This window comes from Drosophila ananassae, chromosome 3R (genome assembly GCF_017639315.1).
Source record: "Drosophila ananassae strain 14024-0371.13 chromosome 3R, ASM1763931v2, whole genome shotgun sequence".
Classification (NCBI taxonomy): domain Eukaryota; kingdom Metazoa; phylum Arthropoda; class Insecta; order Diptera; family Drosophilidae; genus Drosophila; species Drosophila ananassae.
In genome coordinates, this window is record NC_057930.1 from 12,371,650 (window position 1) to 12,399,478 (window position 27,829).

Consider the following 27,829-nt stretch of genomic DNA (forward strand, 5'->3'; position numbering starts at 1 on the left):
CTTAAATTGCAGGCCCGGTGAGGCCCCTAATCTGTGCCTTTGCGAACAACAATACAAATATGGGTGAATGGGCTGCAGCGGCGATTCATTCAGGTGATTGGTCATCAGGAACGCATAAGAACGGTGGCTCCCATCCGCCCGGATCCGCCATGTGGCATCCGGAATGCGAATTCCGGAATCCGGACATGCGCAGCACGCACCTGAAGCGAAACAACGGAGCACAACCGACAACCACAAAACCGAAACCTGGAAAAAAAAAACGAAAACCGAACCGAAACAGAAGCAACAGCACAAGTACGAGTACAATGCAAAAAGGCAAAAGCGTTAAGCACAAAAGCAAGAAGGAAGGCAACGCGGCGTATGAGCGATATCCAGTACGACTCCAGTTTTCCATACGCTCTGTTGTGCCGCGGTAGTCCAATAGGTAGGATAGTCCCGAAATTAAAATCCGAAAATTTTGGTCAATCCTCTTGAGTAAAGAAAAAATCAGAAAAAAAAAAGAATCGTGCGTGTGCCGATTTGTTTAAAGAGTACAAATCAAATGTGAAATAATCAACAATTTCTCTTTAAATGGCCATAAAAAACCATCAAATTATGAACATAATTAAATTATAAACAAAAGCCACGGGAGGAGGGATTAGGATTTGTATTATTTTTTTGTTATTGTTGAGGAATTTCCTGAGTTGCCTGGAGGGAATAGGGGAGGAGAACAAGGGGGCCCTTAAATATTTATGTCAGTGACGCAAATATTGATTTAAATTTAGTGCGCGCTTTGGGTTGATTTAACACACGGAGGTGTCTTGCCTCAAGAGGAAAAACACCTTGACAAAGTCTTTTTATGTACTTATTTTAGTACTACTACACAGAAAGAAAATCTACTTATTTTCTAAAATAAAAGGGCGTTTTAAAGGGATGTTTCTGGGGATAAAGGGATAATACAAGTATTCAGTACTCATTTTTAAAGAATTATAGGAATATATTTTTAATAAATCATTCTTTATAGAGGCAAGGCACTAATATACAAAAACCTGCTATACAAAAATATTTCTAAATATTTTCGCTCTGTGTAACTCGTGTAATTCCCCCTTGGGCTTTTGTTCGTGCAGGATTTTAGTGACGAAAAAAAACATTCAAGATGACCAAAGTGGAGCTCTATAAGTCGCGTGTCTTTGTGACAATCATACACCTGTGCGCCCTGGGCCAGTTCGCCTATGGGCTCTACTACAGCTCCTTCGAGATCCAGCGCAGCTATAAGCTAAAGACCAGCCTGAATCGTCGCCTCGTCCCGGAATCTCTGCCCCAGAAAATCAAGTTTCTGGCCTATTGGTCGCTGGTGAGTAAACAGATTTATGTTACACCCAATTGAAGACATCCCCAAAAAGATATATATTGTGAATTATTACGAATTTAAAATCAACGATGGAATTGCGGACAGATTTCTTGGGTGTCTGTTTCAAGTGGGGCATGGAAATAATGTACATATATATGTAAAAAAAAAATGAAATGAAATGAAATGAGGAAAGAAGAAAATTATTCTTATTATTATGGATATGTATGTTGTTGTGTTCGCATTTATGTCTGCCATATGTTTGTTTATTTGTTTGTCTGCTCGTTGGGGAATCCGGCGACCGCACGGGTTCAACAACTGTAAGATACAGAGAGTATCTGATAGATACAGATAAAAAGTCCAGCGCTCGCAGTGCACTTTTCCTTTTCCTGGTCGGTCCAGTGCATCCACTTGGTGTGTGCAGATTCCTTCAATCCATCGCCCAGTGATTATTCTCCAATTTTTTTTGATTGTTCTCTCCAAGTATTTATTTGCTCAGATGTTTGCGGTTTTTTATTTTTAATTTTATTTTTTTTTTTCGCTGGCAAATTTATGGAACTGATGAATGCCAGAGTATCTTATGGGCGCCAATGTAAATATGCCATACCGGGCAGTTGGCTTCGATTTGATTCCAGACACCAATTGGGTGATTTGAGAGAGTTTTCTGGGCCTTCCATTGGCAGGCGTCACAACTCATTTACATATCGTTAAAAATTGTTTAGAAAATCGATCGGCTATTGCATTTTTCTCGCAGCTACTTGGCAACTATTTGAAAGCCAATGAAAACAATAGAAAATAGCTTGAAGTGGTTGTCATCGTGGAAAGTCGAATTTTTCATTCAACCATTGGTAAATAAATACCAGATGAGATTTGACCCATAAACTGGGAAAATTTTTAACAAGAAACAAAGGAAAATTTTTATTATTTAGAAATAAATTATATGATACCACATTGGTTATTACAAATCCATGAAATATTTAATGGACCATTACTTTTCCGGAAAATTACATTACCTTATAAACATTTATATTATATTTTGATCTTAAAGTACTGACCTATAAACATACTTTTAAAAAACACCATAATGTACCTTGAAATTATTACTCCATTAAAATTTAAAGTAATTATAAAATATAAGTACTTTTCATAAATCTACTTGACCTCTTTATTTTCCAACATTTATGGCTTAATTAATAGCCAAGGATAATTTCCCTGTAGGATATATATCTGAGATATTAAAATTCTTTAAAAACATGTTCTTAAAATTGTCAATTTTTGTTTAATTTATTTTTCCTCTCACAAGAACATACAAACACGTGTTGGTAATAATTAATGTACTTAAAATTTCCATTTCCGTGTGGCTTTTCCAGTGAAGACTTATGGTTTATTATTGAATGACCTTGCGTGCCCTTGATTAATGCCACCTACCACCCTCCAACCACCCACCTTCCACTACTTTGATCTGGCTGGTGAACATAAAGTGCTTTATATCTACAGATCTGCAATCGCTTAGGTATTTTTTCTTCATTTATTCTTCGGCAAATTGCTTTTATGTAGAGCCACGAGTATTTTTCGGTGCCATTACCATCCGGTTCAATTATTTTTGTTGCTATTTTCCTCTTTTTTTTTTGTTTTTTAGTTAGTTGCCTTTCTTCTTGGCATTCCAAAGGCTTCCGTCAAGCATCCGATGGAGGGAAAATTGTTTATATCAGCACAATCAAAATAAAAAAATAAACTTCAACTATTTTCCGCCAAACAATTGTTGCATTGTTGAAACATACGAGGGAGGAATCTGTGTAGGTTCTCTCCAGTCCACATTCATATAAAATCTAAAGAATAAATACTATATAGCTTATATTTATAAAAATCAATGTTTTTTAGGTTGATCAGTTCGATTTTAGGTGATTTATTAGCGCTATTTTTTGGGAGAACATTTATCAAGCGCGTGATGCCAAAATCCGAAAAAAAGACAATTGTTTTTTGAACTTTCTGGAAACAATAAAAAGCTTAATGAAATGTTTAAAAGATTGAACTTTATGAGAATATATAGGAACACTATTTTAACTAATAAACTGTTTAGGGGAATTATAAAATAGAATCCAGATTTTTCTTTAAATTTGTACTCCTAAAATTTATGACTTCCTAATCCTAAAATATTGGTCAGAAATTCTCAAATCATAATTTCTTAATCCCAAGTTATTGGTCACTAATTCTCAACAAAATATTATCCATCAATGAAGCCCATTTAAAATTCCCAAAGAATAACAGATAAATCTAGTAGAAGACTTGTTTTCCAACCATGTCTGGGGGATTTTGTTTACATCAGACAGTGCCATTCATCTGGATCGATTTGGGTTGTTATCTGGAAATTATTTAGATTTTTGTGGAACGTTTAACGCCCCCAATTTGAGAGAAATGCCCTGCCCTGACAAGTCACACAAATTCAGTTGAAATTCCGTTGCGTAGGCATCATGAGGCTGTTACTCTGCCTGTTTATCCCGATCCAGGTGGCTTGGGCCACCAAGTGGTATAGTGGTGGGATGGACTTCAACAGTCCCTCTTCGTGGGTGGATGACTATATGCCTTGTGGTCAAGATTTGATTGTTTTTCCGGAGCACTACCCGGCATTGCTGCCTCTGCCGGAGGACATCTCCGTAGATGGTATAGTTTTTCCCAAAAATGGAGCCATCCTGTTGGCCGAGGAGTCCACCATGACCTTCGGATCCAAAGCAACGAAATCCAACTGTGAAAGTCAGGAATGGAAAGCCTATTTGAAGCCGCCCAAGACCAGAAAATGGTATGATCCTGGCACCTGGACGGATAAATCCAAAGAGGTAGCCTTGTATGTGCCGGAGCTGGAGAGGATCCCCTGCGACAATGAGCAGGTTATAATCAAGGGTCATGGGCCCTTGGCCTTTGATCTCGAAAATGTGCAGCATCTTCGTCTGGGACAACTAATCCTGGCAGGATCTTCTATATCAAAATACTATTTGGATCAACTTCTTACCCAGGATGTGGGGCAGTTCTTGTTCCACAACTCACAGGATGTCCAGGTGGAGTACTATCGAGGTGAACTATGTGGCTGCCACAAGGACTTCGATCGGTTGGTGGAACCGGTCTGTCATAATGTCCAGGAAAAGTGTGAAATCCCCCACTGCCATTCTCCAGTTCGTCCTTACGGATCCTGTTGCCTGATTTGTGGCGCCATTCTCAGTATACGCAAGGATCACTGCATCGATGAGGACAAAAAGACTCTGGAGAATAAAATAAATAAGCTTATCAAGGAACACGATATGGAGGACCATCTAGAGTCCCATGTGGTGTTTGTGGGTGCCCAGGATTTTGGAAAGGTCCTGCAAGCCATCATCACAGATCGAAATGGTTACACAGAAAAGAGATTTGACTTCCTATATAGCCTCATATCAGCGAATAAGGGGAAACAGTTCACCATTGAGGTTTCTGGAAGTCACTACAATCCCAATGTCAGCTTTACTTCGGTGGTAATGATTCTCTTCTGCCTGGTGCTGGTCGGATTCGTCTCTGTGGTTATTCTGGCCCACTTTATGCCCGAAAATCCCTACTTGAATCGCATTCCCCAGTGGATCCACGATCCCCGTCGCTGGCGGTGGCACCACTTGGGCCTTAGAATACGCCGGAATCTCCTTTTCAATAGATTCGATAATGCCGGAGCTGGAGCTCCGGAAGAAGGCTCTGGTTCTGGCCTGGACCGTCTCGGCATTATGGCGTATGATCCCGAGAGTGGAGAGGTACGGGAACGAAGGGCTTTCGATAATCCCATGTTCGAACAGGGAGCTGCCGCTGAGGAGGCAGCAGGGTTGGATGCCAAGGAGCAGGAGGAGAACCTAGTGGTGCCCAAAATGGAGACGGGTGACTTGGACGCGGCTAGCCAACATGATGAGCAGGAGCTGACTGAAATCAATTTGGATGCTGGCGGGGAAGAAAGCGATCTTGAGGTGGAAACTATTGAATGAAAAGTCAAGAAAAAGTAATATTTTTGTTAATTTTTAGTATAACTTTTAAATAAAGTTTACGATTGATTTTTCTTAATTTTTTTTTTAAATAAATCACCTTAAAAAACCGAGGGTATTTATAAAGAAAATCTAATCACTTCTATAAAGTCTATGGTATAAAAAATACATCAGTTTTTTTGCAATAATATAAAAGCTTTCACATCTACCATATGACTCTTACCGATTCCAGATGGTTTTATGAGCCATTTAATGCACTACATAGCTCTCTAAAAGGACTCCCAGGACTATACCTGTCATGACGAAATATTTTTCTATATTACAAAAAACATATCAATTATCCAAACGCATAATCGATGAATGACGTGTAACAAAAGCCCAAAAATAACAAAAAAAAAAACAAAAAGAACACCTTGATAATGATATCCAGATAATGAGGTTAGGTGGTGGCTTTTAGGGGGCGGTGGGTGGCCTTTTGCTGTGTGACCTTCAAACGAATGACTCCTGGATGGGGGCCAATGGTGGTGGCGGGAATCGATAGTTGCCATTAGCTGCGCAACATATTTCTGAGAGCCTTTGTCTCGGCTCATAAATATGAATGATGCCCCTGTATTCGCATCTATTCATAGAACAATCCCAGTAGGTGGTGCAGGGGCTGTGGGCTTTAAAGGGGCGTACCTGGTGGGGCAGTTCCGATCCGGATTTGTAGCTTCTGTCAATTCATTCTCGAGTGGCTATACTTTGTACCACGGCGACAGATAAGAGTGCCTTATCAGGCTCAAAGTGAACGCAAAATACATACAGTAGGTGCTCGAAAAAGAGGAAATCCAATTAGGATATATAATATTATTGACTATTATCAGGTTTTTAGAATCATATATATATTGGAAATAATATTTTTCTAGTAATATTGAGAGTATTTGTATTTCTGATTGCTTTTAAACGAAAGCTTCCCTCTTAATGACTCGCCACTGTTATCATTTATTCGAAAACTCACATATAATTGCCGCTAGTGAGTGGACTCTGGCTATACTATAATCAGTACATATCTGGATCTGGTACTAGTAGGTTCATTATGGCCAAGCCCAAGACAAAATCAAAGACCAAGGGCTCCACTTCGCCGGGCTTCAACAAGGCGGTGAAATTGTTGCTCCACTTTACGGCCGCATTGCAGTTCAACTATGGCGTCTATTATTTCTATCCCCTCGAAATGCCCAATACAGTGCCTTTTGCTGGAAAATGGAAATTCCTGACATTCATATGTGCGGTAAGCCGGCAAGATATATTCTATATATATTTACATAAATATGTGTATTTAAAATTATTGAGTAATTTGAAAATATTCGTGTAAAAGAGGGGTTTCTATATAGATTGTTGAGTCAGGTTACCCCACCCTTCAAGTTCCCTAACATACAGATAGATAACTTAATCGCCAAGTAATGTTGTGTTATCTGAAACTTTTACCTATAGACTTATTGGAGACAGACAAAAAAGAATAAATATATATATATATATGTATATATGTACATAATAAAATTTGTTTCAAAAATATGGAAATATTTATGATTGTTTTTCACATTTTAAGACTCATTTCTGAAACACCATGAATATTATTACATTTTTGAATATAAAGCTTTTCGATTTGGGCTTTCGTTACTAATTCTTTTCTAATTCTAATTCTTAAGTCAAGCTATAATTATAAACTAAGCTATTTTATATTTTAAAATATATTTTAATATAATCTATATTTTAATCTTTATATTTTAAATATAAGAATAAAAGGTTATTCATATTTTTAAAGCAGTTTCTTTTGTTCTTTTTTAAAGACACTTCAACAAAACTCATTTAAACTTTAACTTTAATCAAAAACAATGTTTTTCGAATATAAAAATTCCATCTCTTTTAAATTTGTATGAATCTGAACATATTAAAACACCAAAATGTTCTACGAGGTCCTACAAGCTACAGAAAAAATCTTGAAAAATATATCCAAGCAAGCTTTATCTCAATATTCAAAAATGGTATAGTTTCTGAATGCAAAGGTTTTTCTTGTCTCTAAAAATTCCACGAAAACTCGCCGAATCCTGCTGATCTGGAAAGAAAAATAATATCCAAATAAGTTATTCTGCAATTTTCAAAAACCGCGCAAGTGTTGAAAGTATTGTCTGCATATCCACTCACCTGGTATTCTCCGGTTCTCGAAACTCGTCCACACTGTTTCGTAGCCACTTTGGGGGTGGCTATAGCCTCGCCTCGCCGCATAGCCATTCAACGTTCCAACGGCCGAGGGACCGGTTTGTTTGTGTTTTGGTTTTTGGTTTTGGTGCCGCCGTGAAAAATCAATCGAGACCCCGAACAGCAGCTGCATCTCGGAAAAATGGCATCGCCACGAAAAGGAAACTCCTCCATATACCAGGGTGTCTATGGAGCACTACGAACCCTCCTCCATCTAACAGCGGCCGTACAGTTCTCCTATGGTATATACTACGATTATACCTATGTTGAGTTTCCCACCACCGAGAAGGAGATGCGACTGCACCACCCATGGGGGGGCAAATTCAAATATCTAACGTTCCTGGATGCGGTAATCTTTCCCTCATTAGATACACGACACATATACTATGTAACGGCCGGGGTTTAAAGTTCACAATCGTTCTATGTTCTTGTTGTTATTTTTGTTTCTCGTTATATGCACGCTTCGTTTGTTTAACTGGTTTACACGCATCTATTCTACACTGAGATAAAGTATCTCACGGGTCAGATCGTTAATCTATGACAGCCATTAGTGGGGACTTGCTTTCAAACTTGAGAGGGAAAAAGATAAATTTCATAATCTTACTATTAGAAGTATCTGTATCTTTAGAATCTTTCTAAAAACTTTTCATTTTACTTCACTTCACATTTATCTTTTCATAAAAAATGTATAAGAATAAGATAGAAGCTTATAGATACTTTTTAAATGGTTTCTGCCAAGTTCTTAAAATAGCCAGCACTTCAAACATGTAAATGAATCGTGTGCCTTGAATTTCAATGAAGTTCAAATAGGAATCTAAAAGTATAAGAATTTGAAAACTTTTGTTACTGTGTATCAATTCCTTCCACTTCAGTTGAATCCATCAGAACAACCCTTCAGCTATATTATCTCAAACACACGTCTACTCTTCAACTTTGCAGATAATACAGGCCCTGTACTATATCGTCTCTCTGGTCAACGATTTTGTGGGCACCAATGAGCTGGCTCCCAAGAAGGCACCGGCAGTCCGTCGTTTCAAGGACTGGTTAATGGCCACTCTGGCCTTTCCGGTGGCCATTAATGTGGGTGTCACCTTCTGGACTCTGTACGCCATCGATCGTGAGCTCGTCTTCCCCAAGGTGCTGGATCCGGTGTTTCCCAGGTGAGATGGGGATGCTCTTTTGACTTATTTTCTGAATGGAGTTCAAGGGGGGAAGTATCTACAATTTGCATTTAAAAATATCTCAGCTCAAGTCTAATGAAAACAAACAATTCTAAAGTGTTTTTGTTTTGTTTATTTCTAGTTTTAAGTAAACTGTTCCTAGAATTTATTTTTCAAATTTTAATACTTCTCTGAAACGTCTGTTATTACTTGAAATTTTAATTTAATATTTGACCCAAAGAATTTTTAATATTATTATAAAAAGGTACTTTTTTTAAACAGTTAAGGTTACTTCATAAAGTTAAGTGTCAGCAATTACTGACCTGAAATTCCACTGCCCTAATCCAGAAATTTGTAGCTTTTTTTCGACAATTAAAAGCTGAAATTACTGACACATATTTTTAACTTTTTTTTGGTAAAATATTTACAAACTTTTTCTCTGCGGTGTGTTTGGCATATTAATTAGCAGCTTAGACTTTAAAGTAAGCTTGCAAGAAAGCTTACAAAAAACTTAGCTAAGAAATAAATTTCAAAAAGCATTTTTAAAAAATACCTTTATATATCCTTAGCTGGCTGAACCATGTCCTGCACACCAACATTGTGGTCTTCATCGTCCTGGAACTGTTCACCTCGTACCGTGCTTATCCCAAGCGTAGCCAGGGATTGGCCGGACTGGCCACTTTTATGGGCGCCTACCTGGTGTGGATCCATGTGGTGAAGCACTATTCCGGTGTGTGGGTATACCCAGTGCTGGAAGTGCTGCAGTTGCCCCAACGCATCCTGTTCTTTGTCGCCGTTATCGGATTCACACTGTCGCTGTATCTGCTGGGCGAGTTCCTCAACAACACCGTCTGGGCCAAGGAGGTTAAACTGGCCAAGCGCAAAACCAACTAAGATTTAGGCTGTGACCCATTTCTGTTCCGTGTAGTCGCGTTTAATTAGTCACAATATACAAGAAGAAAAAGGAATGAAAGAAAGGTCCTGCTGCGGTTATTAATTTCACATAAAATTGGATTATATTTGCTTTATACTAATTTTTAGTACTTAACCAGAATTTAGTAACAGAGTGATGGGGAAATTAAAAACTGCAGCCATACCTTTTGATTAATTCGCTAATATATATTTTAAAATACCTTAATGAATTGTGAAAGTCTTTAAACGTAATTGAGAATACAGTTTGCTAATGATATTCATTCTATTCTTAATACAAATTGCATTGTACTTGAGATTATAGCCGTAGTTTACATTCGGTTTATTAGAACTTGAGAGATCGCCTTCTCGATTCCAACAACCTCATATCACAAGGCACATACCACACACAATCTTTGAATACCTGCGTTACAATCTGTAATTCAATTCTAGAATCGTAATAAAAACAAACTTCGGTTTAAACAACTCTCAACTGTCTATTATTTTCTAAACAAAAAATTAGTAAGTATTCTATTTTGGTTCTCAGCTATTCTGGATAATATTGTTCTATTTAAGTTACTATTTTGTTAAACTTTTGTATCTAAAACTATTTTGTATCTTAGTAAGTAAACTTTTGTATCTAAAACTATTTTGTATCTCTATGAGTAAGACTTCTAAGATACTTTGTTTTGAAAGATACTTTGAAAACTAAAGATACATATGCTTTGTTTAAAATGTAGAAACTTTGTTTTAGAATTGTTTTTATTTTTTTATGACACTATAGAATTTGAATCTAAAAGTATGTATAAAGAAAACATACATTTAATATTCTATACTCTTTGGAAAAAAGGTTTTTGAATGTTCAGAACCACTAACATAACAAGTATTTCTATTGTGTTTCATTGAAATCATGACAGTTTTAGTGAAAAGTTTTCAAAAAAGAAAGTAATTTAGCACAGAATTTTTATGATATATTTTTTTTATATTTATAATTATATTTTTAAACTAAAATATAAACATCTAGGTACATAAATCCCTTCCCCTGTACCTTGTTTTGGCTTCAAAGCTGCCAACTTTCATTTTCAAGTCCGAAGGCCCCCCAATATTTTGGGGCTACCAACTCGTTTGGAGCCTTTCCAGTAAAGTCAGCTGTTCGCTTGGCATTTATTTGTTTTGATTTGTTCCGGCGTGTTGTCGAGCTCCTATATATAGACACTTTTTGCCGGGAACTAAAATGGGCAAGGTGAAGAAGCAGGTGCGTGAGTTCCAGGCCGCCAAGAAGGCGGAAAAGGACACAAATGACCAGCTGGACACGTGGAACGATGCCTACACGAGCGGTGCCTTCAGCTACCTGAGATTTCTGGTCCACCTGCTGGCGGCGGCTCAGTTCTGGTATGGGATGTACTACCACTATTTCCGGGTTCACTGGCCCTCGGATCTGCGCGACGAGGAGGAACTGAAGGCGCGCTGGGGTGGCAAGTTCAAGTATCTCACCTTCCTGGACGTCATTCTGCAGGCCATTTACCATTCCTTGGCCCTCTTGAATGACATCTTTGGCAGTAATGCCGTCTCCCTGAAGTCGAGATCCAAGTTGAGATCCATCCGGGATTATATATTCGCCGCCTTCGCCTTTCCGGTGGCCCACAATGTGTGCCTGTCGTTCTGGGTCATCTACGTGTGGGATCGTGAGCTCATCTTTCCCTCGGCATTGGATGCTATTTTCCCCAGGTAAGTTCAAAGGTCTTGTGGGTTTGTCGATTTACGTGGCAGTTAGATAGTGTACAGTGAAGATTCTTGAAGACGAACTGGGAAAGGGTACTTAAACTTAAACTTAAGTAGGTTAAAACTTTGTTTATATTTAATTTAGTAGAGATATTTACTTATTATTTTTTAGCTTTAAAATAATCATAGATAGATTACTTGTACTTCCTATAGAGTGTTTAGGAATAATTAGCCATATAATCTTTGGATAACTTTGAATTATTGGATTATTTGAATTATTTGAATTATTGGACTTTAAGGTTTAAAGAATTTTGTTTACTTTTTAAGTCATTCTCATTAATATTTATAGAAAATAACAATAGAACCTTAACTACAAATTTTTAGGAATATTTGTATTTTATTAAACTCCAATATTTAATTTTAAGGATCACCCCCTACACTCAGCATACCTCAGACTTCACAAGAAAGTGCCATAATTTACCTGTATTTCTCTCATTCCTCCTCAGCTGGCTGAATCACGTTGTGCACACCAACGTCGCCCTCTTGGCCATCATGGATCTGTTTACCTGCTTCCGTCGCTATCCGAGTCGCCTGGCAGGAGTCACCGGCAACATGGCCTTCATCATTCTCTACATCATTTGGCTGCACATAGTCCGATACTTCAGCGGTGAATGGGTCTATCCCATACTAGAGGTGTTGCCCCTGCCACTCCGCTACCTGTTCTTGGCTCTCCTTGTGGGCTTCAATCTGGTGTGTTACTTTTTGGGCGAGTTTGTGAACAACATTGTTTGGAAACCGGAACACAAGCTGCTTGAGCAGCAAAAGGTCAAGCAGGGTTAAGGGATTTAAAATCAATTTATTAGTTACACAAAAAATATGAGATATTTTGTAAACTTGTAGGCACTTTTCGAGGTACGATCCCCAATATGGCCAGAGAGGCTATAAACCGTCGTACACTTTGTATTATCTTAGAGTCTAGGATTTAAGGAAACAGTCACACAGATACACATGGAGATTACAAACTAAATGGGAGGGTATTTCAATTTATAAAAATATCATTCGCGGTCTAGTGTCTATGAGTATTCGTAATTCGTAGCTGTCGTAACGTAGTTTTTTGCTTATTTGCTCAATAAAACAACTAAGGGGAAACTTATAGTCCTTCTAAACTATTTAAAATCTAACATACATAGTGGATAGTAGATTCTGTTCTGGTTTTTTTTTTATAAATTTTGTAGGAACGAGCAGGCCGGACTTGACACTTTTGATTCCATGGAACTGATCAAATATCACGTTTTCTTTACTATTTAAGTAAATAAAATATCTCATTTCTAAAAAAAACAAAACTATCAAATTTCTTCGGGGGTCACAGAGGGGTTAAAATGAAGCCATAATTGAAAACAGGAATGCAATTTCCCTATATACTGTAATAGAACTCTGTTAAAATCTTTGAACTTTGGTATTAAAAAAGTATTTTGTACTTTTCTTTAAATGCATTGCTGATGGAGAGCTTTGAAAGTGCACGGAATAAATGCAGAGGAATCCTAAACCAGAACAGCTACCTTTCATTCTTACAGACAGTTTTAAAGGACCTTCGATTTGAGTTTCAGAAACTTAAGTAAATGCATCCGGAGTAGTTCGTTGCTGGGCTATTTTGAAGGCAGCAGCAACATCTTGAGCTTGTCGGACTCGCTCATAAAAGTCGGTTCTCTGTGATGTCTCGAATGTCCTAAAAGGGACTGTAACTCCGTGCCGCCACAATCATCATTGGCTGCCTCATTTCGTTGCCTGCTGGCTGCATTTAGAAGTCGCATCGCCTGCTGAAGCTCCTCATCACCGTAGGCGGGTACTAGCTCGAAGGGATTGGCCTGGATGCCCACATCGCAACTGGTCTTGCTGTTCCTGCTCTGCGGCTTGCCCATGGACATGCCGGAATAGGAGGTATTTAACAGGCTACCACAATCCAATGCAACATCTAGTTCCATCGAAGACAAGCTCAAGGTATCATTGGAACGACTCTTTATGTAGTCCCTCTTAAAGTCCAGAGGTTCCAGTGCCGTGGTAGTCTTTGGGTGGCTCTTTCTCGATTTCCTGGACTGGCGACTTCGAGTGGAGTTTCTTGAATGGCGATTGCCATTGGATTCATTGGACTTTTTCATGTTCTTTATGAAGTTTTCCAATGCCACCTGCTTGCTATTCGGCAGCTCCACGATCTTGGGTCCATCGTGGTCATCATCGTCCTCGCTGATCTCCTCCTGCTTGACGACCACATTGAGGTCCTGGATCTTGAGAGAAGCACGCGAGTCCTCGCCCTCTGAACTGGTGCTCATGTCCTGGTTTTGAAGGAAGGGTATGATGAAATTGCCATTCTTCTGCAGAAATTCGTTCAGGATGGAGGGATCGAGGCCGGCGTCCCCTGTTCTTCGTTTCATGGAGCCGGATGTATAGTTGTGCTGCTTCTTTGAGGTGTGCTGGGCGAACACACCAACTTTGTGACTAGCATTCGGATAGGTGGTCTTTTTGAGGGCAATTACTTGGGATTCTACCGATGTGCTGCTCTCCCGTCGCCTGCTGCTCCTACCAGTAGCCGCTGCTATGTAATCCCTTCTCCGTTGATTCCTTTTATTACCCGAGGAACTGCCATGCTTGCCACGCGATCTGGATGCAACTTTGGTTTTCATTTCGGCTATTTTCACCGAAACTTGGGAATCCACAGAGTTCCTTCTAGATTCCACAGATACATGCCTGACACTCACACTGATCTCCGAATCGAGAGAGCTCTTGCGAGGTCCTTGGCTGGAAGAGTTCGCCGTGGCTGCCCCCGTCAGTGCCATACGCCGCTTGACGCACTGGGGCAGGTAGTGCACCCACGTGGAGCTGATCTCATTGGTTTCCGAGGAGTTCAGATCATTGACATCGAAGTTCAGGCCCACGGGATCGGTGTGGGTGTTGTAGAGAGTTATGGAGAGTCGACCCTTGTCCTCAAAGTCCTTTCGTTTGGCCCAGGTCTGGGCTATGACCTTGTGCTTTGGCATTTTAACTTCTTCCACCACCTCCTTTCCGTACTTTCTGTTGAGTTATTGATGATTAATAAAATATTAATCGTAAAAGAGTTATTCCATTTAGTTACTTACTTTCTTATATAGCGCTTCCAAGTCTCAACAGATGAAGGTGTCCAGCACCAGGTGGACATTACAATGCCGGAACTAAACAGGCATAGTAAGTGCAGCTGGAGGATGCCCACACTGGGACGATTTTTGATGAGACAAGTGCTTTTCTCCTCGAAAACGGAAGATATTTTGCAGCTGCAACAAGAAAGAGAGTTTTTTAGTGAAATTAAAATATATTTAAAGGACCAACTTACATTATAAACTCCCTGAAGCTGAGTGACCATTCTTTGGCATGCCGGAATTCCGTGACATGACAGGCAATGGCAACCAGAATGAACACCAAGGTGAGCAGAGCGCAGACCCCCATCCGCATGATAATCAAATGGATCTTATTGCTGGCTGAGGTGGATTTAATGTCGTTGGCAAAGTGCTTCAGACCAAAGAGCATCACCATGCCCCGGGTGATGAAGTAACCGCCAATGAGGATCACACCACAAAGAGGTCCGAGCAGCAGGCCCGCTCTCATCGAATGATTTATGTATCCCACGAAGCAGATGCCCACGATACTATTCCCGTCCACTTCGCTAAAAGCCATCGTGGTAATCGTTAGCACCAAAGGCAGTGACCAAGCCACCAGGTGAAAGTAAGAGCCCTTCTTGTCGATCCGATCCTGAACATGGCCCATCGCCCGCCAGTGCCAGGCGTAGGTGAGAAAGACGAACCACACCATTCCCGCCGTGAGAAAGTAGTAAACCAGCACAAAAATCGCGATGCAAGAAAGATTCTCCCCAGTTGTGGGTTCCGAATGCCGGAGAGTTCCGTCCTTGCGACAGACAATGTCCTCGCGCGATCCGGAAGTAAATTGCAGAAGCCATCTTTAATTTAAAACAATTATTTCATGGACTATAAAGTGGATTATGGTTATAATAGTAACTCACCCAACACACGCTAGCAGAAAACAGAGATTGATGTAGAAAACAATAACTGCCGGATACTTGTTGGCATTCTTCCAATCAATAATGAAGGTGGCCACCACAAAGAGGTTCGAGAGCAGGCACAGGCTACCTGCCCAAGCAATCAACTTGTGGATCTGACGATGCTCATCGTCCGTGTACAATGGATCCTTGCACCGCACTCCGCAACCTTCGATGCCAGGATAATAGCTGGCAGCCGTATCAGTCGGCACCAAAGGACTTAGGCACTGCCCGGTTACATTGAATTTCATGTCTCGCGCTCCATTTGTGCATTTCGCGGGAAAGAGAGTCTCATTGCAGCGGAGGAATTTCGGGAAAAATGTGGTGTTGTACAGAATACGACACGGTTCCAGGGTCATTCGGCACATTTCGTAGGAGGGCAGGTAGACCATGTCCTGACCGTTGATGTTCTCACACTTTGGTTTGAAGACGGCGCACAAAAAGGGCTGTAAAAAAAGAGGATTAAATGTAAGTAAACACGAAATAGGGAAATCTTTAAGAGTTAATCATCTTAATATAGTTTTCTAGTTTAAGTTTCATTTAAAAATCTACAATTAAATAAAATACATCAATATAGATAGAAACAAGGGGGTATAGAAACGAATAAAGCAGTGATTGAGAAATCTATTGAGCCATTTCGACAAATCTCAAGGCCAGCCTGCTAGCTCATTAAGATCCATTCCCATTCCTCACCTGAATCGCAGCCCAACACTTGGGTACATGCTTGAGGGCCTGGTAGTCATTCAGCTTGTCGTTGAGCTCCTTCTCGGTGTGGAAGTCTGTGAGATCGAGGCTGCTCATCTCATGGGGGAATTTGGATCCAAAGCATGTGTTGGTGAGGTTGGTGGTGGCATAGCAGCGGGCCCGCCGGACGCACTGGATTTGTCGGCTGTCGAGGCCATCAAACCAAGGCTTATCGTCTTTGCCCTGTTTGGCGTAGAGGCGGAAATTGAGGGTGCCATTAATGGCCTCCAGCTCCACGTCCGATTTCTTCACGCTCGCCGGCGTTGTGCTGCTAAATTTGGCCAAACTGGAGGCAGTGCCTCCGATGAATACAACGATGCAGAGCAGTAACAGTTCCATGTTTTTCCTACACATACATTTAAATCAAATTATATTTTCTTATTCTTGTCTTTAATACTTACATTTGGGAACAATTTTTAAATTAAATTATTAATTTTAATGGAGCCTTTAAAAAATCGAGTGCCGCTCCTTTTTTTTGGAGTTCCGATCCTCCTCTTGGAAGTTGGTCCCACCCTTCACTCCATTGTGTTGAGCCTTTGTCCGATTTTTCCTGTTCTTGGAATTCCTTGAAATGGTTTATAGTATTTTTCAAAATAAAGAAAAACACAAAACCGTAGAGAGAAACAAAAATAAACTCGCAAGACGTTGAAGCAACAGATGAATATTAGAGATGGAAATAAAATAGATGCGATCGTCAAAGAGATGAAGAGATGTATTAGTGTGACCGTTTCAAGTTTGAAATATACCAGATTTAACAGAAAAAAACTGTTTTTTAAATTTATTATTTAAAATTTAAAAATTAGACGGTAATAGGGTAATTTTTCTAGCAATTAAATTCATTTGTTATGAATTTAATATTTTACTTACTTGCAAGTTGCATTTTAAAAAGTCCCTTTAAATAAAAAACTTAAATCTTAAATGTATTTCGATTTTAATCCAAATTGAAATAGGGCTATCCAACTTTGGGCATTTATGATTGGAAACTTAATCAAAAATGGATCGGATTTCGCTTAAGGTTCTCAATCATAGTTACCACACAATTTTTTTTTTAATATGTGTTGATACCGTTACGTCGCATGAATCTGGCTTTCTGGTTACAGGATCTGGGTCTCGGATCCTGGGTCCTGGACCGGCTGCTCTCGGATCGGCTTACCAACGATCACCCCTTTGGTAATATAGGCCAAAGTTGTCCGCGCAACTGCAACTTTCTTGGGGAAAACGGTTACTGGAGTCGTAAAGGACTTTGATTTCGTTATCCTTTTGCTCGCAGTTGGCACAAGGCAGTGTGAACTTAACCGTCGGCTGGCACGATCGCCTTGGCTGTTCCTGGTCGCTGTCAGCACAAGGACATTGGAAATTATCTGCAGGCTCAGGAGGTTCTTGCTTCTTGTGGGAACATGGACACTCGAAATTAGTCGACGCATCCTTTTGGTTGTTATTGGCAGCGAATCGTGGAGGACATTGCCTGTCACACTGGCAGGCAGTTCGTGGTTCTGGCTTTTGTGGTTGACACCGATCTGTACAAATTTTTTTGATCTGATCTTTTGTACAATAACAGATGGGTCGAGGTGTTGGCTCTATGGGCATGGGCTCTTCCTTTGGCTGCTCCTTTTCCTTCTTCCTCCCAAAGGAACAGAATTTTCTTTCCTTTGGTGGTTTTGGCTCCTTTGGTGGTTTGGGCTCCTTTGGTGGTTTGGGCTCCTTGGGTGGCTTAGGCGGTTTGGGCTCCTTTGGCGGCTTGGGCGGTTTGGGCTCCTTAGGTGGCTTAGGCGGTTTTGGTTCCTTAGGTGGCTTAGGTGGCTTGGGTTCCTTAGGCGGCTTAGGCGGTTTAGGTTCCTTTGGTGGTTTAGGCGGTTTGGGTTCCTTTGGTGGTTTCGGTGGCTTTGGCTCTTTTGGTGGTTTCGGCGGCTTAGGCTGTTTTTCCTTCTTTTTACAGGAAAAGAACCCACTGGACTTCGAGGAGGATCTCTCTTTAGGTGGCTTTTTAGGCTTCTCCTTTTTTGGTTTCTTTTCCTTTGTAGAGCTGACGGAGCTGGTGGAGGGCTTTGGTTTCTTTTCCTTTGGCTTTTTAAGTTCCTTATTAAAACACAAAAATCCACTTGATGAGGATTTCTTCTTTTTGGGCTCCTTAATTTTGACTTTCGACTCCTTTTTCTTTGGCTCCTTGATTTTTGGTGGCTTCTCTGGCTTTGGGGGCTTCACTGGTTTTGGGGGCTTCGGCGGTTTTGGCGGTTTCTCTTGCTTCGGTGGCTTGGGTGACTTATTCCTTCGACAACATTTGAAAAGAGATGACTTCGATTTCTTCGGCTGGCAGCTGCAGCGAACATATTCTGGAACATCACAAGTGCACTCATTGGAAGCACTTTCTTCGGCGGTGTCTTCCCCGGTTTCTTCCGTCCCCTTTGGAGTTTTGCAATAGCAGGTCAAGGGTTGATCTTTCTCCGCCTTGTACTTTTCAAAATTATCCATAATATTCATCTCATAGCTATTTAGTTCCGAAAAATTCATGTGAGGATTGTGGCGGGTCTTGCCAGGAATGGCTGGATGGGCACCCGGCTTGGGGCATACGGTTTCATTTTTCCGTATCGGATGATCCGGGTCGGTCTTGCCCTCTACTTTACAGGTCCGGTGACATTCGGATATGAGAAGACGATCCGATGCCAGTGGCATATATGACCGGGTCTCGGACCAAACCTTTGGTTTACTTTTCTCGTCACATTGCGCCTTTTTCAGGTCTGAAGCGTAGTGCGATTCAAAGGGTCTGCACAACTGGGAGATAGCTCTGCGCTCGCGTAGGAGAGGAATAAATTGCGCCGAATCGGTTACGCACTTCTTTTGCAAGCACAGGAAGTTGTTACAGTTATGCGATGTTCTTGCACATAGGCAGGTATCACTGTCCTCGCTGGAGAAGACATCAGCCCTTCCACTGCCCTGACGAGCCCGACCTTTACAGAGTTTGGGGCATTCTCCGCGGGAGTATCCCGCTCGACACACACAACTAGAGGAGGTGCTACTGTACGAGGGTTTCTTCACCAGCTTATGGGTTGATTTTAAAGACGGTTTTCGGGACGATGGACGATGGTGGGAACACCGGGAATGGTTGCAATGTACCGTCAGTGGTCGCTCCTTATCCTTTGTCCTGAACAACTGGCATGTTTTCATTAGACAGTTTTTAGGGGACTTGGAATGATGTCGGCTTGAGGAGGCGTCCACAAACTTCTTATAGTTACTATTTTTAATAGTTAACTTACTAATCCGCTGTTTAAGGCTAAGTTTTTTCTTCGGTTTCTTGTCGCAGTCGACACAGCTGCAGAATTGCACGGATGGCTTCTTCCGGGACCGATAATTATCCTCGGCGGACTCATCCGACTGACCGTCAGACCATTCGTCGTCTTGGGAATAGCTCTTTCCAGGACGACTGAGATAATTGCCAATCTCATTATCATCTGACCCACCACCCTCCTGATACCTAACCCCTTTTCCGGCTTTTTTGGCTTTCACATAACATTCGGGACTACATACACTAGTCCTGCTAGTGCTTCCTCCTTTATATCCTTGATTTTGATTCCGATCCCGATCTCTATCCCGATCTCTATCCTGATCTCTATCCCGATCTCTATCCCGATCTCTATCCCGATCTCTATCCTGTCCCGATCTCTGACCTGTTTGTTGGTTCCTTGGAGGTCTGTTTAAATTTATGCGTTCTGGTTCGGGCTCCATTTCTTTATTTTTATTTGGAAACCTTCGATCTGGACAAGTACATTCCTCGTCATCATAAACATCCGAAAAGCCCACATTGTTTCTGGATCGATTTTCAAAACCATTATTATTCTGTTGATTCCGCCTCCAGTTTAAATCAGTATTGGAATAATTTTGGCCATCGTAGTCATACCTATCTCTGGGGTAGTTGTCCTGAGGTGGACCTCCGTCAGGATGTCCAAGCCTGGCGAAACTTGGTTGAAAACCAACTGTAGGTGGGACATAATTGAATGGCGGGATGGTTGGAAAGGGATTTGGATTGGGAGGATTAAATTGTCCTTGCTGGTAGGGGTTTGGTCCAGTATAGGTGCAGTTCGGTGGACAATAATATGGATTTTGGTAGGAGTTGGCTTGTGGGAGCTGATAGTTCTGTTGGTAATTGACGGGCGGTGGAGCCACATTATAAGGCACCTGTGGCGCTGGTGGCTGGGCTTGTGGTTGAGCCAAACTGGTGGTACTTTCGCGGCCCTTCCTCTTATTTATTTCAAATTCCAGACCAGCCACAGTCTTTTGGAGGATATCGATTATCTTAGTCACATCACAATGAGCGGGCACCACTTCCTTTTCCGGTTTTCCGTTGGACGTATCGTTATCGGTAACATCGTTATCTGCATTATCGTTATCGTTATCATCATTATCCTTATTATCCTTTTTTGGTTTTTTGGCATCTGTATTTCGACTAGGACGACGTGAATTTGAAGGACTTTTCTTGGGGCCTGGTAGTCATTCAGCTTGTCGTTGAGCTCCTTCTCGGTGTGGAAGTCTGTGAGATCGAGGCTGCTCATCTCATGGGGGAATTTGGATCCAAAGCATGTGTTGGTGAGGTTGGTGGTGGCATAGCAGCGGGCCCGCCGGACGCACTGGATTTGTCGGCTGTCGAGGCCATCAAACCAAGGCTTATCGTCTTTGCCCTGTTTGGCGTAGAGACGGAAATTGAGGGTGCCATTAATGGCCTCCAGCTCCACGTCCGATTTCTTCACGCTCGCCGGCGTTGTGCTGCTAAATTTGGCCAAACTGGAGGCAGTGCCTCCGATGAATACAACGATGCAGAGCAGTAACAGTTCCATGTTTTTCCTACACATACATTTAAATCAAATTATATTTTCTTATTCTTGTCTTTAATACTTACATTTGGGAACAATTTTTAAATTAAATTATTAATTTTAATGGAGCCTTTAAAAAATCGAGTGCCGCTCCTTTTTTTTGGAGTTCCGATCCTCCTCTTGGAAGTTGGTCCCACCCTTCACTCCATTGTGTTGAGCCTTTGTCCGATTTTTCCTGTTCTTGGAATTCCTTGAAATGGTTTATAGTATTTTTCAAAATAAAGAAAAACACAAAACCGTAGAGAGAAACAAAAATAAACTCGCAAGACGTTGAAGCAACAGATGAATATTAGAGATGGAAATAAAATAGATGCGATCGTCAAAGAGATGAAGAGATGTATTAGTGTGACCGTTTCAAGTTTGAAATATACCAGATTTAACAGAAAAAAACTGTTTTTTAAATTTATTATTTAAAATTTAAAAATTAGACGGTAATAGGGTAATTTTTCTAGCAATTAAATTCATTTGTTATGAATTTAATATTTTACTTACTTGCAAGTTGCATTTTAAAAAGTCCCTTTAAATAAAAAACTTAAATCTTAAATGTATTTCGATTTTAATCCAAATTGAAATAGGGCTATCCAACTTTGGGCATTTATGATTGGAAACTTAATCAAAAATGGATCGGATTTCGCTTAAGGTTCTCAATCATAGTTACCACACAATTTTTTTTTTAATATGTGTTGATACCGTTACGTCGCATGAATCTGGCTTTCTGGTTACAGGATCTGGGTCTCGGATCCTGGGTCCTGGACCGGCTGCTCTCGGATCGGCTTACCAACGATCACCCCTTTGGTAATATAGGCCAAAGTTGTCCGCGCAACTGCAACTTTCTTGGGGAAAACGGTTACTGGAGTCGTAAAGGACTTTGATTTCGTTATCCTTTTGCTCGCAGTTGGCACAAGGCAGTGTGAACTTAACCGTCGGCTGGCACGATCGCCTTGGCTGTTCCTGGTCGCTGTCAGCACAAGGACATTGGAAATTATCTGCAGGCTCAGGAGGTTCTTGCTTCTTGTGGGAACATGGACACTCGAAATTAGTCGACGCATCCTTTTGGTTGTTATTGGCAGCGAATCGTGGAGGACATTGCCTGTCACACTGGCAGGCAGTTCGTGGTTCTGGCTTTTGTGGTTGACACCGATCTGTACAAATTTTTTTGATCTGATCTTTTGTACAATAACAGATGGGTCGAGGTGTTGGCTCTATGGGCATGGGCTCTTCCTTTGGCTGCTCCTTTTCCTTCTTCCTCCCAAAGGAACAGAATTTTCTTTCCTTTGGTGGTTTTGGCTCCTTTGGTGGTTTGGGCTCCTTTGGTGGTTTGGGCTCCTTGGGTGGCTTAGGCGGTTTGGGCTCCTTTGGCGGCTTGGGCGGTTTGGGCTCCTTAGGTGGCTTAGGCGGTTTTGGTTCCTTAGGTGGCTTAGGTGGCTTGGGTTCCTTAGGCGGCTTAGGCGGTTTAGGTTCCTTTGGTGGTTTAGGCGGTTTGGGTTCCTTTGGTGGTTTCGGTGGCTTTGGCTCTTTTGGTGGTTTCGGCGGCTTAGGCTGTTTTTCCTTCTTTTTACAGGAAAAGAACCCACTGGACTTCGAGGAGGATCTCTCTTTAGGTGGCTTTTTAGGCTTCTCCTTTTTTGGTTTCTTTTCCTTTGTAGAGCTGACGGAGCTGGTGGAGGGCTTTGGTTTCTTTTCCTTTGGCTTTTTAAGTTCCTTATTAAAACACAAAAATCCACTTGATGAGGATTTCTTCTTTTTGGGCTCCTTAATTTTGACTTTCGACTCCTTTTTCTTTGGCTCCTTGATTTTTGGTGGCTTCTCTGGCTTTGGGGGCTTCACTGGTTTTGGGGGCTTCGGCGGTTTTGGCGGTTTCTCTTGCTTCGGTGGCTTGGGTGACTTATTCCTTCGACAACATTTGAAAAGAGATGACTTCGATTTCTTCGGCTGGCAGCTGCAGCGAACATATTCTGGAACATCACAAGTGCACTCATTGGAAGCACTTTCTTCGGCGGTGTCTTCCCCGGTTTCTTCCGTCCCCTTTGGAGTTTTGCAATAGCAGGTCAAGGGTTGATCTTTCTCCGCCTTGTACTTTTCAAAATTATCCATAATATTCATCTCATAGCTATTTAGTTCCGAAAAATTCATGTGAGGATTGTGGCGGGTCTTGCCAGGAATGGCTGGATGGGCACCCGGCTTGGGGCATACGGTTTCATTTTTCCGTATCGGATGATCCGGGTCGGTCTTGCCCTCTACTTTACAGGTCCGGTGACATTCGGATATGAGAAGACGATCCGATGCCAGTGGCATATATGACCGGGTCTCGGACCAAACCTTTGGTTTACTTTTCTCGTCACATTGCGCCTTTTTCAGGTCTGAAGCGTAGTGCGATTCAAAGGGTCTGCACAACTGGGAGATAGCTCTGCGCTCGCGTAGGAGAGGAATAAATTGCGCCGAATCGGTTACGCACTTCTTTTGCAAGCACAGGAAGTTGTTACAGTTATGCGATGTTCTTGCACATAGGCAGGTATCACTGTCCTCGCTGGAGAAGACATCAGCCCTTCCACTGCCCTGACGAGCCCGACCTTTACAGAGTTTGGGGCATTCTCCGCGGGAGTATCCCGCTCGACACACACAACTAGAGGAGGTGCTACTGTACGAGGGTTTCTTCACCAGCTTATGGGTTGATTTTAAAGACGGTTTTCGGGACGATGGACGATGGTGGGAACACCGGGAATGGTTGCAATGTACCGTCAGTGGTCGCTCCTTATCCTTTGTCCTGAACAACTGGCATGTTTTCATTAGACAGTTTTTAGGGGACTTGGAATGATGTCGGCTTGAGGAGGCGTCCACAAACTTCTTATAGTTACTATTTTTAATAGTTAACTTACTAATCCGCTGTTTAAGGCTAAGTTTTTTCTTCGGTTTCTTGTCGCAGTCGACACAGCTGCAGAATTGCACGGATGGCTTCTTCCGGGACCGATAATTATCCTCGGCGGACTCATCCGACTGACCGTCAGACCATTCGTCGTCTTGGGAATAGCTCTTTCCAGGACGACTGAGATAATTGCCAATCTCATTATCATCTGACCCACCACCCTCCTGATACCTAACCCCTTTTCCGGCTTTTTTGGCTTTCACATAACATTCGGGACTACATACACTAGTCCTGCTAGTGCTTCCTCCTTTATATCCTTGATTTTGATTCCGATCCCGATCTCTATCCCGATCTCTATCCTGATCTCTATCCCGATCTCTATCCCGATCTCTATCCCGATCTCTATCCTGTCCCGATCTCTGACCTGTTTGTTGGTTCCTTGGAGGTCTGTTTAAATTTATGCGTTCTGGTTCGGGCTCCATTTCTTTATTTTTATTTGGAAACCTTCGATCTGGACAAGTACATTCCTCGTCATCATAAACATCCGAAAAGCCCACATTGTTTCTGGATCGATTTTCAAAACCATTATTATTCTGTTGATTCCGCCTCCAGTTTAAATCAGTATTGGAATAATTTTGGCCATCGTAGTCATACCTATCTCTGGGGTAGTTGTCCTGAGGTGGACCTCCGTCAGGATGTCCAAGCCTGGCGAAACTTGGTTGAAAACCAACTGTAGGTGGGACATAATTGAATGGCGGGATGGTTGGAAAGGGATTTGGATTGGGAGGATTAAATTGTCCTTGCTGGTAGGGGTTTGGTCCAGTATAGGTGCAGTTCGGTGGACAATAATATGGATTTTGGTAGGAGTTGGCTTGTGGGAGCTGATAGTTCTGTTGGTAATTGACGGGCGGTGGAGCCACATTATAAGGCACCTGTGGCGCTGGTGGCTGGGCTTGTGGTTGAGCCAAACTGGTGGTACTTTCGCGGCCCTTCCTCTTATTTATTTCAAATTCCAGACCAGCCACAGTCTTTTGGAGGATATCGATTATCTTAGTCACATCACAATGAGCGGGCACCACTTCCTTTTCCGGTTTTCCGTTGGACGTATCGTTATCGGTAACATCGTTATCTGCATTATCGTTATCGTTATCATCATTATCCTTATTATCCTTTTTTGGTTTTTTGGCATCTGTATTTCGACTAGGACGACGTGAATTTGAAGGACTTTTCTTCTTCTTGGGGGAAGTTGCCTGGCTTGGAGTTTCTTTGGCGACTGTTTGGCTGTTTGGCTTAATTTTCTTTTCAGTTTTTACTTCCTCCTTTGAAGTTTTGGAAGTCTTGGCCTTAACTTGGTTTTGCTTAGCTTTGCTACAGGGTATGCACTGGAAGTCACATTTCTTTTTCCCACAAGGAGGCCGATCCGAACTCGATGCCTCCTGGTAATCGCTATCCGCACTTTTGACAGAAGTTGATTTTTGTTTTTGAAGTTTGGCCGATTCGATGCGGGTCGGGGAGGTTTGGGTTTTCACCTCATTTCTACGTTTGTTAGACTGTTTATCCACGCCATTGTGTCGAGTTCGACGGGCATCTCCATTCCTTCTGGCTCTGTCAATACCCCGAGCAGCTCCCACCCCATCCACAGACTGTGGAGTTTTGGTTCTGCTAGAAGTTCGCCCCGTCTTGCCAGCTGTACTACAAATAATGGGAATTAGTTGATTTAAGATTGGTATTTGTTTAAAAATTACCTAATACTTGACTCTTTTCGGGTGTCTTTGAATCTCCAGTGGGAGGAGGACTCAGACATACACACTGACTCAGAACATTGGTGTGGGAGCCATTGTCCATCTCGTTCTCCTCTCTCCAAGTCACGTCCGGCCTAGTGTTCCGGCCATCATTTTCCGCAAAGGAGCTTAAGTCTTCAACGCTATGGTACCTTCGATTATTCGTTCGATTGAAGGGACACTCCGGATTTGGACAGTAATGATGTTCGTCGGCACCTCTTTGATTGGTATTTGAGTATTGTTGATATCTCGATCTGTCATCATTTTGGTTTCTGGACCTCCCTTCGTAGTCCTGGTTCATCCTGTCGTCATTCCATTGCTCCCTATTAAAGGGACACTGGGAATTCGGGCAGTACTTCCTATCATGGCCTCGCCTATCCTCTCTGTACCTGGGATCACTTTCCTGGAATCTTCTCTGGCGATATTGAGAGTTTGGATCGAAGTCATCACCCCGGTTTCTTCTCATTTGGGACATGTCTTCGTTGGACTGCATCCGGCGATTGCGAGGGAATGCCATGTCTTCACCATTCCGATATGGTCTAGCTGGTTCGCTATAATTATCGTTGGACCTGCGCCTAGAGGGGAATCCTTCTTGCCTTTGGCCCGGTGAGTTACTCACTTGCCACGGACAATCGGGGTTACCGCAGGTTCCTGAATGCCTCGTACTTGGTCGCCTTGAGTCGGGGGCTTCATCAAAATTCCCACCTTGATAGCCACTCCTTGGCTCTTGATTTCTACCAAACGAATTTTGCGAAAAGTTTCCCTGCATTGGAGTCTCATCAGGGCTATTTCTTCTTGATATATTCCGCCACGAAGCGTTTCCGTCTCTAAGCGGCGAGTCATCTCTCCTGAAATCCATTTCACCCATCGAATCATTGGAGTACCTATTGTTAACCGCCCGTGATGGAGGAATATTAGGACATTGATTGATGCAAGTGTTTTCACGACTGCTCCGAAACATATAGTATTCTATTTCGGTGGTACTGGGTATTTTAAGGCCCCACTTCGTTTTCAATGCTGGGGGGGGTTTGCTAATCTGATCGATTTTGTTCAGATGTTCGTAGGGTCTGTCATACTCGCAAACGTTGCTGCACAAATCATCTTCTGTTTCCGAGGGAGTGTAGCCTCCGTAGTTCTTAAATTTCCGGGCACCAGGACATCCCGGCTTACACACGAAAGTTCGATCCTGATCGACATCTTCACCGCTGTAGACCCTATTCCTCACTTTCAGGAGTCGTCCGCTGCTCTGGCTGGTCTTGCTGGTGCTACTTACTCGACTCTTCCCTCTCATCAAGGATTGGAGTCCTCCGGTGTCACTTGAGGACTCTGCATCATCAACTGTCTGAGTCTGAGCCACCGATAAAGATTTAGTTTGCTTTGCCTTCGGAGTGGTTTTCTTTTTCTTGAGAGTACACTGACAGGAGTTGTCCGACCTGAGGGGCTTGTTCAGATTGTGATCGTAAGGAGTACGATTGAGGCAAGTACAGTTGTTGACTTCCTCCAAGGATCCTTTAGAATTTTGATTCGATTCGTCCTTCGGTCGATTCAAATCCAGTTTCCAGCTAGACGGGTAGGTGGAGGAGCTGTGTCGAGATCGGGTGCTGCCTTTGGAGCGATCACTCTGCTTCAGACTATGGCCAGATCGCTCACTTAGATTCGGAGTATCCTCTAAAGAAATAGTTGTGTTTAGGAGCTAACTTATCCTTGGATTTCGCAAAACCCACCTTGTTGCTTGTGTACCCTCCATGAATCATTTCGCATGGTCTTTAGTCCAGGAATTTTCCCTGCTTTTTTCCTTTCCGAGGGGATCTTAAAGGGATTGGTTGCCAGAATCCTTTGCAGCTTCTTCACAGCCCGCGTCGACGACCTTTCCTGGCTGCGTTGCATAGCCTTAATGTACTCGGGATCTCTGGAAAGCGATGGCAGCACCATGATGCCACCTTCGTCTCGGTCCCTGCAATCCGGAAACGCGGTGGCATCCTGGCACCTGCCAACGCTCCTGCTCAGAGCTCGGCGCAGGAGGACTTGGTGGGCGGCGCGACGTCTTCTTGTCAGGCCAGTCATCTCATAGCAGTGGGAACAGCCGAGGCAGCTCAGAGGCTCAGTAACATTTCGTAAATATGACAGAATTTGGAAAGCCAATCATATTTTTTTTC

At 42.2% G+C, this 27,829-nt stretch overlaps 7 protein-coding genes across 11 annotated transcripts; 3 read left to right on the top strand and 4 right to left on the bottom strand.

Annotated features, from left to right (window-relative positions):
- The first annotated feature begins 302 nt into the window (after positions 1-302).
- LOC6507554 (androgen-induced gene 1 protein) lies at positions 303-10,106 on the top strand. 4 transcript variants are annotated; one of them, XM_014905131.3, is made up of 4 exons: positions 303-424; positions 1,107-1,333; positions 8,491-8,711; positions 9,281-10,106. In XM_014905131.3, exons 2-4 carry the CDS (start codon positions 1,136-1,138, stop codon positions 9,603-9,605), a joined length of 744 nt encoding a protein of 247 aa, XP_014760617.1. In that variant the 5' UTR covers positions 303-424; positions 1,107-1,135; the 3' UTR covers positions 9,606-10,106. The 4 variants fall into 4 exon arrangements, with proteins under 4 accessions (XP_014760617.1, XP_032311374.1, XP_014760616.1 ...); XM_032455483.2 differs by lacking the exon at positions 303-424 and having other exon boundaries at positions 1,004-1,333; XM_014905130.3 differs by lacking the exons at positions 303-424; positions 1,107-1,333 and adding an exon at positions 6,362-6,583.
- On the top strand, positions 3,640-5,395 carry LOC26514214 (protein amnionless). The gene has a single exon (XM_014905154.3). It carries the CDS (start codon positions 3,799-3,801, stop codon positions 5,317-5,319), a length of 1,521 nt encoding a protein of 506 aa, XP_014760640.1. The 5' UTR covers positions 3,640-3,798; the 3' UTR covers positions 5,320-5,395.
- A 648-nt stretch (positions 10,107-10,754) lies between the features above and the next one.
- On the top strand, positions 10,755-12,491 carry LOC6507565 (androgen-induced gene 1 protein). Its single transcript, XM_001965360.4, has 2 exons — positions 10,755-11,348; positions 11,849-12,491. Exons 1-2 carry the CDS (start codon positions 10,855-10,857, stop codon positions 12,180-12,182), a joined length of 828 nt encoding a protein of 275 aa, XP_001965396.1. The 5' UTR covers positions 10,755-10,854; the 3' UTR covers positions 12,183-12,491.
- On the bottom strand, positions 12,179-16,862 carry LOC6503329 (protein smoothened). Its single transcript, XM_001965361.4, has 6 exons — positions 16,569-16,862; positions 16,117-16,513; positions 15,388-15,869; positions 14,704-15,324; positions 14,474-14,644; positions 12,179-14,408 (listed from the first exon to the last, which is right to left on the bottom strand). Coding segments are annotated over exons 1-6 (3,093 nt in total). The 5' UTR covers positions 16,571-16,862; the 3' UTR covers positions 12,179-12,988.
- Positions 16,863-17,316: 454 nt separating this feature from the next.
- On the bottom strand, positions 17,317-19,887 carry LOC116656023 (histone-lysine N-methyltransferase 2D-like). The gene has a single exon (XM_032455145.2). The coding sequence runs from the start codon at positions 19,885-19,887 to the stop codon at positions 17,317-17,319; it is 2,571 nt and encodes an 856-aa protein (XP_032311036.2).
- On the bottom strand, positions 19,876-21,353 carry LOC123257411 (protein smoothened-like). The gene is made up of 2 exons (XM_044716360.1): positions 21,056-21,353; positions 19,876-21,000 (listed from the first exon to the last, which is right to left on the bottom strand). Coding segments are annotated over exons 1-2 (543 nt in total). The 5' UTR covers positions 21,058-21,353; the 3' UTR covers positions 19,876-20,459.
- Positions 21,354-21,568: 215 nt separating this feature from the next.
- On the bottom strand, positions 21,569-27,812 carry LOC6503325. 2 transcript variants are annotated; one of them, XM_001965362.4, is made up of 3 exons: positions 27,398-27,812; positions 25,638-27,341; positions 21,569-25,579 (listed from the first exon to the last, which is right to left on the bottom strand). In XM_001965362.4, exons 1-3 carry the CDS (start codon positions 27,735-27,737, stop codon positions 21,804-21,806), a joined length of 5,820 nt encoding a protein of 1,939 aa, XP_001965398.1. In that variant the 5' UTR covers positions 27,738-27,812; the 3' UTR covers positions 21,569-21,803. The 2 variants fall into 2 exon arrangements, with proteins under 2 accessions (XP_001965398.1, XP_014760377.1); XM_014904891.2 differs by lacking the exon at positions 27,398-27,812 and having other exon boundaries at positions 21,569-25,584; positions 25,638-25,810.
- Between the last annotated feature and the right edge of the window lie 17 nt (positions 27,813-27,829).

What these genes read in the sequence shown, in the direction of transcription:
- LOC26514214 (XM_014905154.3), top strand. Translation starts at nt 3,799, where the DNA reads ATGAGGCTGTTACTCTGCCTGTTTATCCCGATCCAGGTGGCTTGGGCC.
- LOC6507565 (XM_001965360.4), top strand. Translation starts at nt 10,855, where the DNA reads ATGGGCAAGGTGAAGAAGCAGGTGCGTGAGTTCCAGGCCGCCAAGAAG. An exon ending in TTGGATGCTATTTTCCCCAG is followed by an intron (nt 11,349 to 11,848) that starts GTAAGTTCAAAG and finishes ATTCCTCCTCAG; the next exon opens with CTGGCTGAATCACGTTGTGC.
- LOC116656023 (XM_032455145.2), bottom strand. Translation starts at nt 19,887, where the DNA reads ATGGAGCCCGAACCAGAACGCATAAATTTAAACAGACCTCCAAGGAAC.
- LOC6507554 (XM_001965359.4), top strand. Translation starts at nt 7,694, where the DNA reads ATGGCATCGCCACGAAAAGGAAACTCCTCCATATACCAGGGTGTCTAT. An exon ending in ATCTAACGTTCCTGGATGCG is followed by an intron (nt 7,901 to 8,490) that starts GTAATCTTTCCC and finishes TCAACTTTGCAG; the next exon opens with ATAATACAGGCCCTGTACTA. An exon ending in CTGGATCCGGTGTTTCCCAG is followed by an intron (nt 8,712 to 9,280) that starts GTGAGATGGGGA and finishes ATATATCCTTAG; the next exon opens with CTGGCTGAACCATGTCCTGC.
- LOC6503329 (XM_001965361.4), bottom strand. An exon ending in TTTCTGCTAGCGTGTGTTGG is followed by an intron (nt 15,325 to 15,387) that starts GTGAGTTACTAT and finishes TTTAAATTAAAG; the next exon opens with ATGGCTTCTGCAATTTACTT. An exon ending in TGGAAGCGCTATATAAGAAA is followed by an intron (nt 14,409 to 14,473) that starts GTAAGTAACTAA and finishes ATAACTCAACAG; the next exon opens with AAAGTACGGAAAGGAGGTGG.
- LOC6503325 (XM_001965362.4), bottom strand. Translation starts at nt 27,737, where the DNA reads ATGACTGGCCTGACAAGAAGACGTCGCGCCGCCCACCAAGTCCTCCTG. An exon ending in GAGGGTACACAAGCAACAAG is followed by an intron (nt 27,342 to 27,397) that starts GTGGGTTTTGCG and finishes CTATTTCTTTAG; the next exon opens with AGGATACTCCGAATCTAAGT. An exon ending in CGAAAAGAGTCAAGTATTAG is followed by an intron (nt 25,580 to 25,637) that starts GTAATTTTTAAA and finishes TTTGTAGTACAG; the next exon opens with CTGGCAAGACGGGGCGAACT.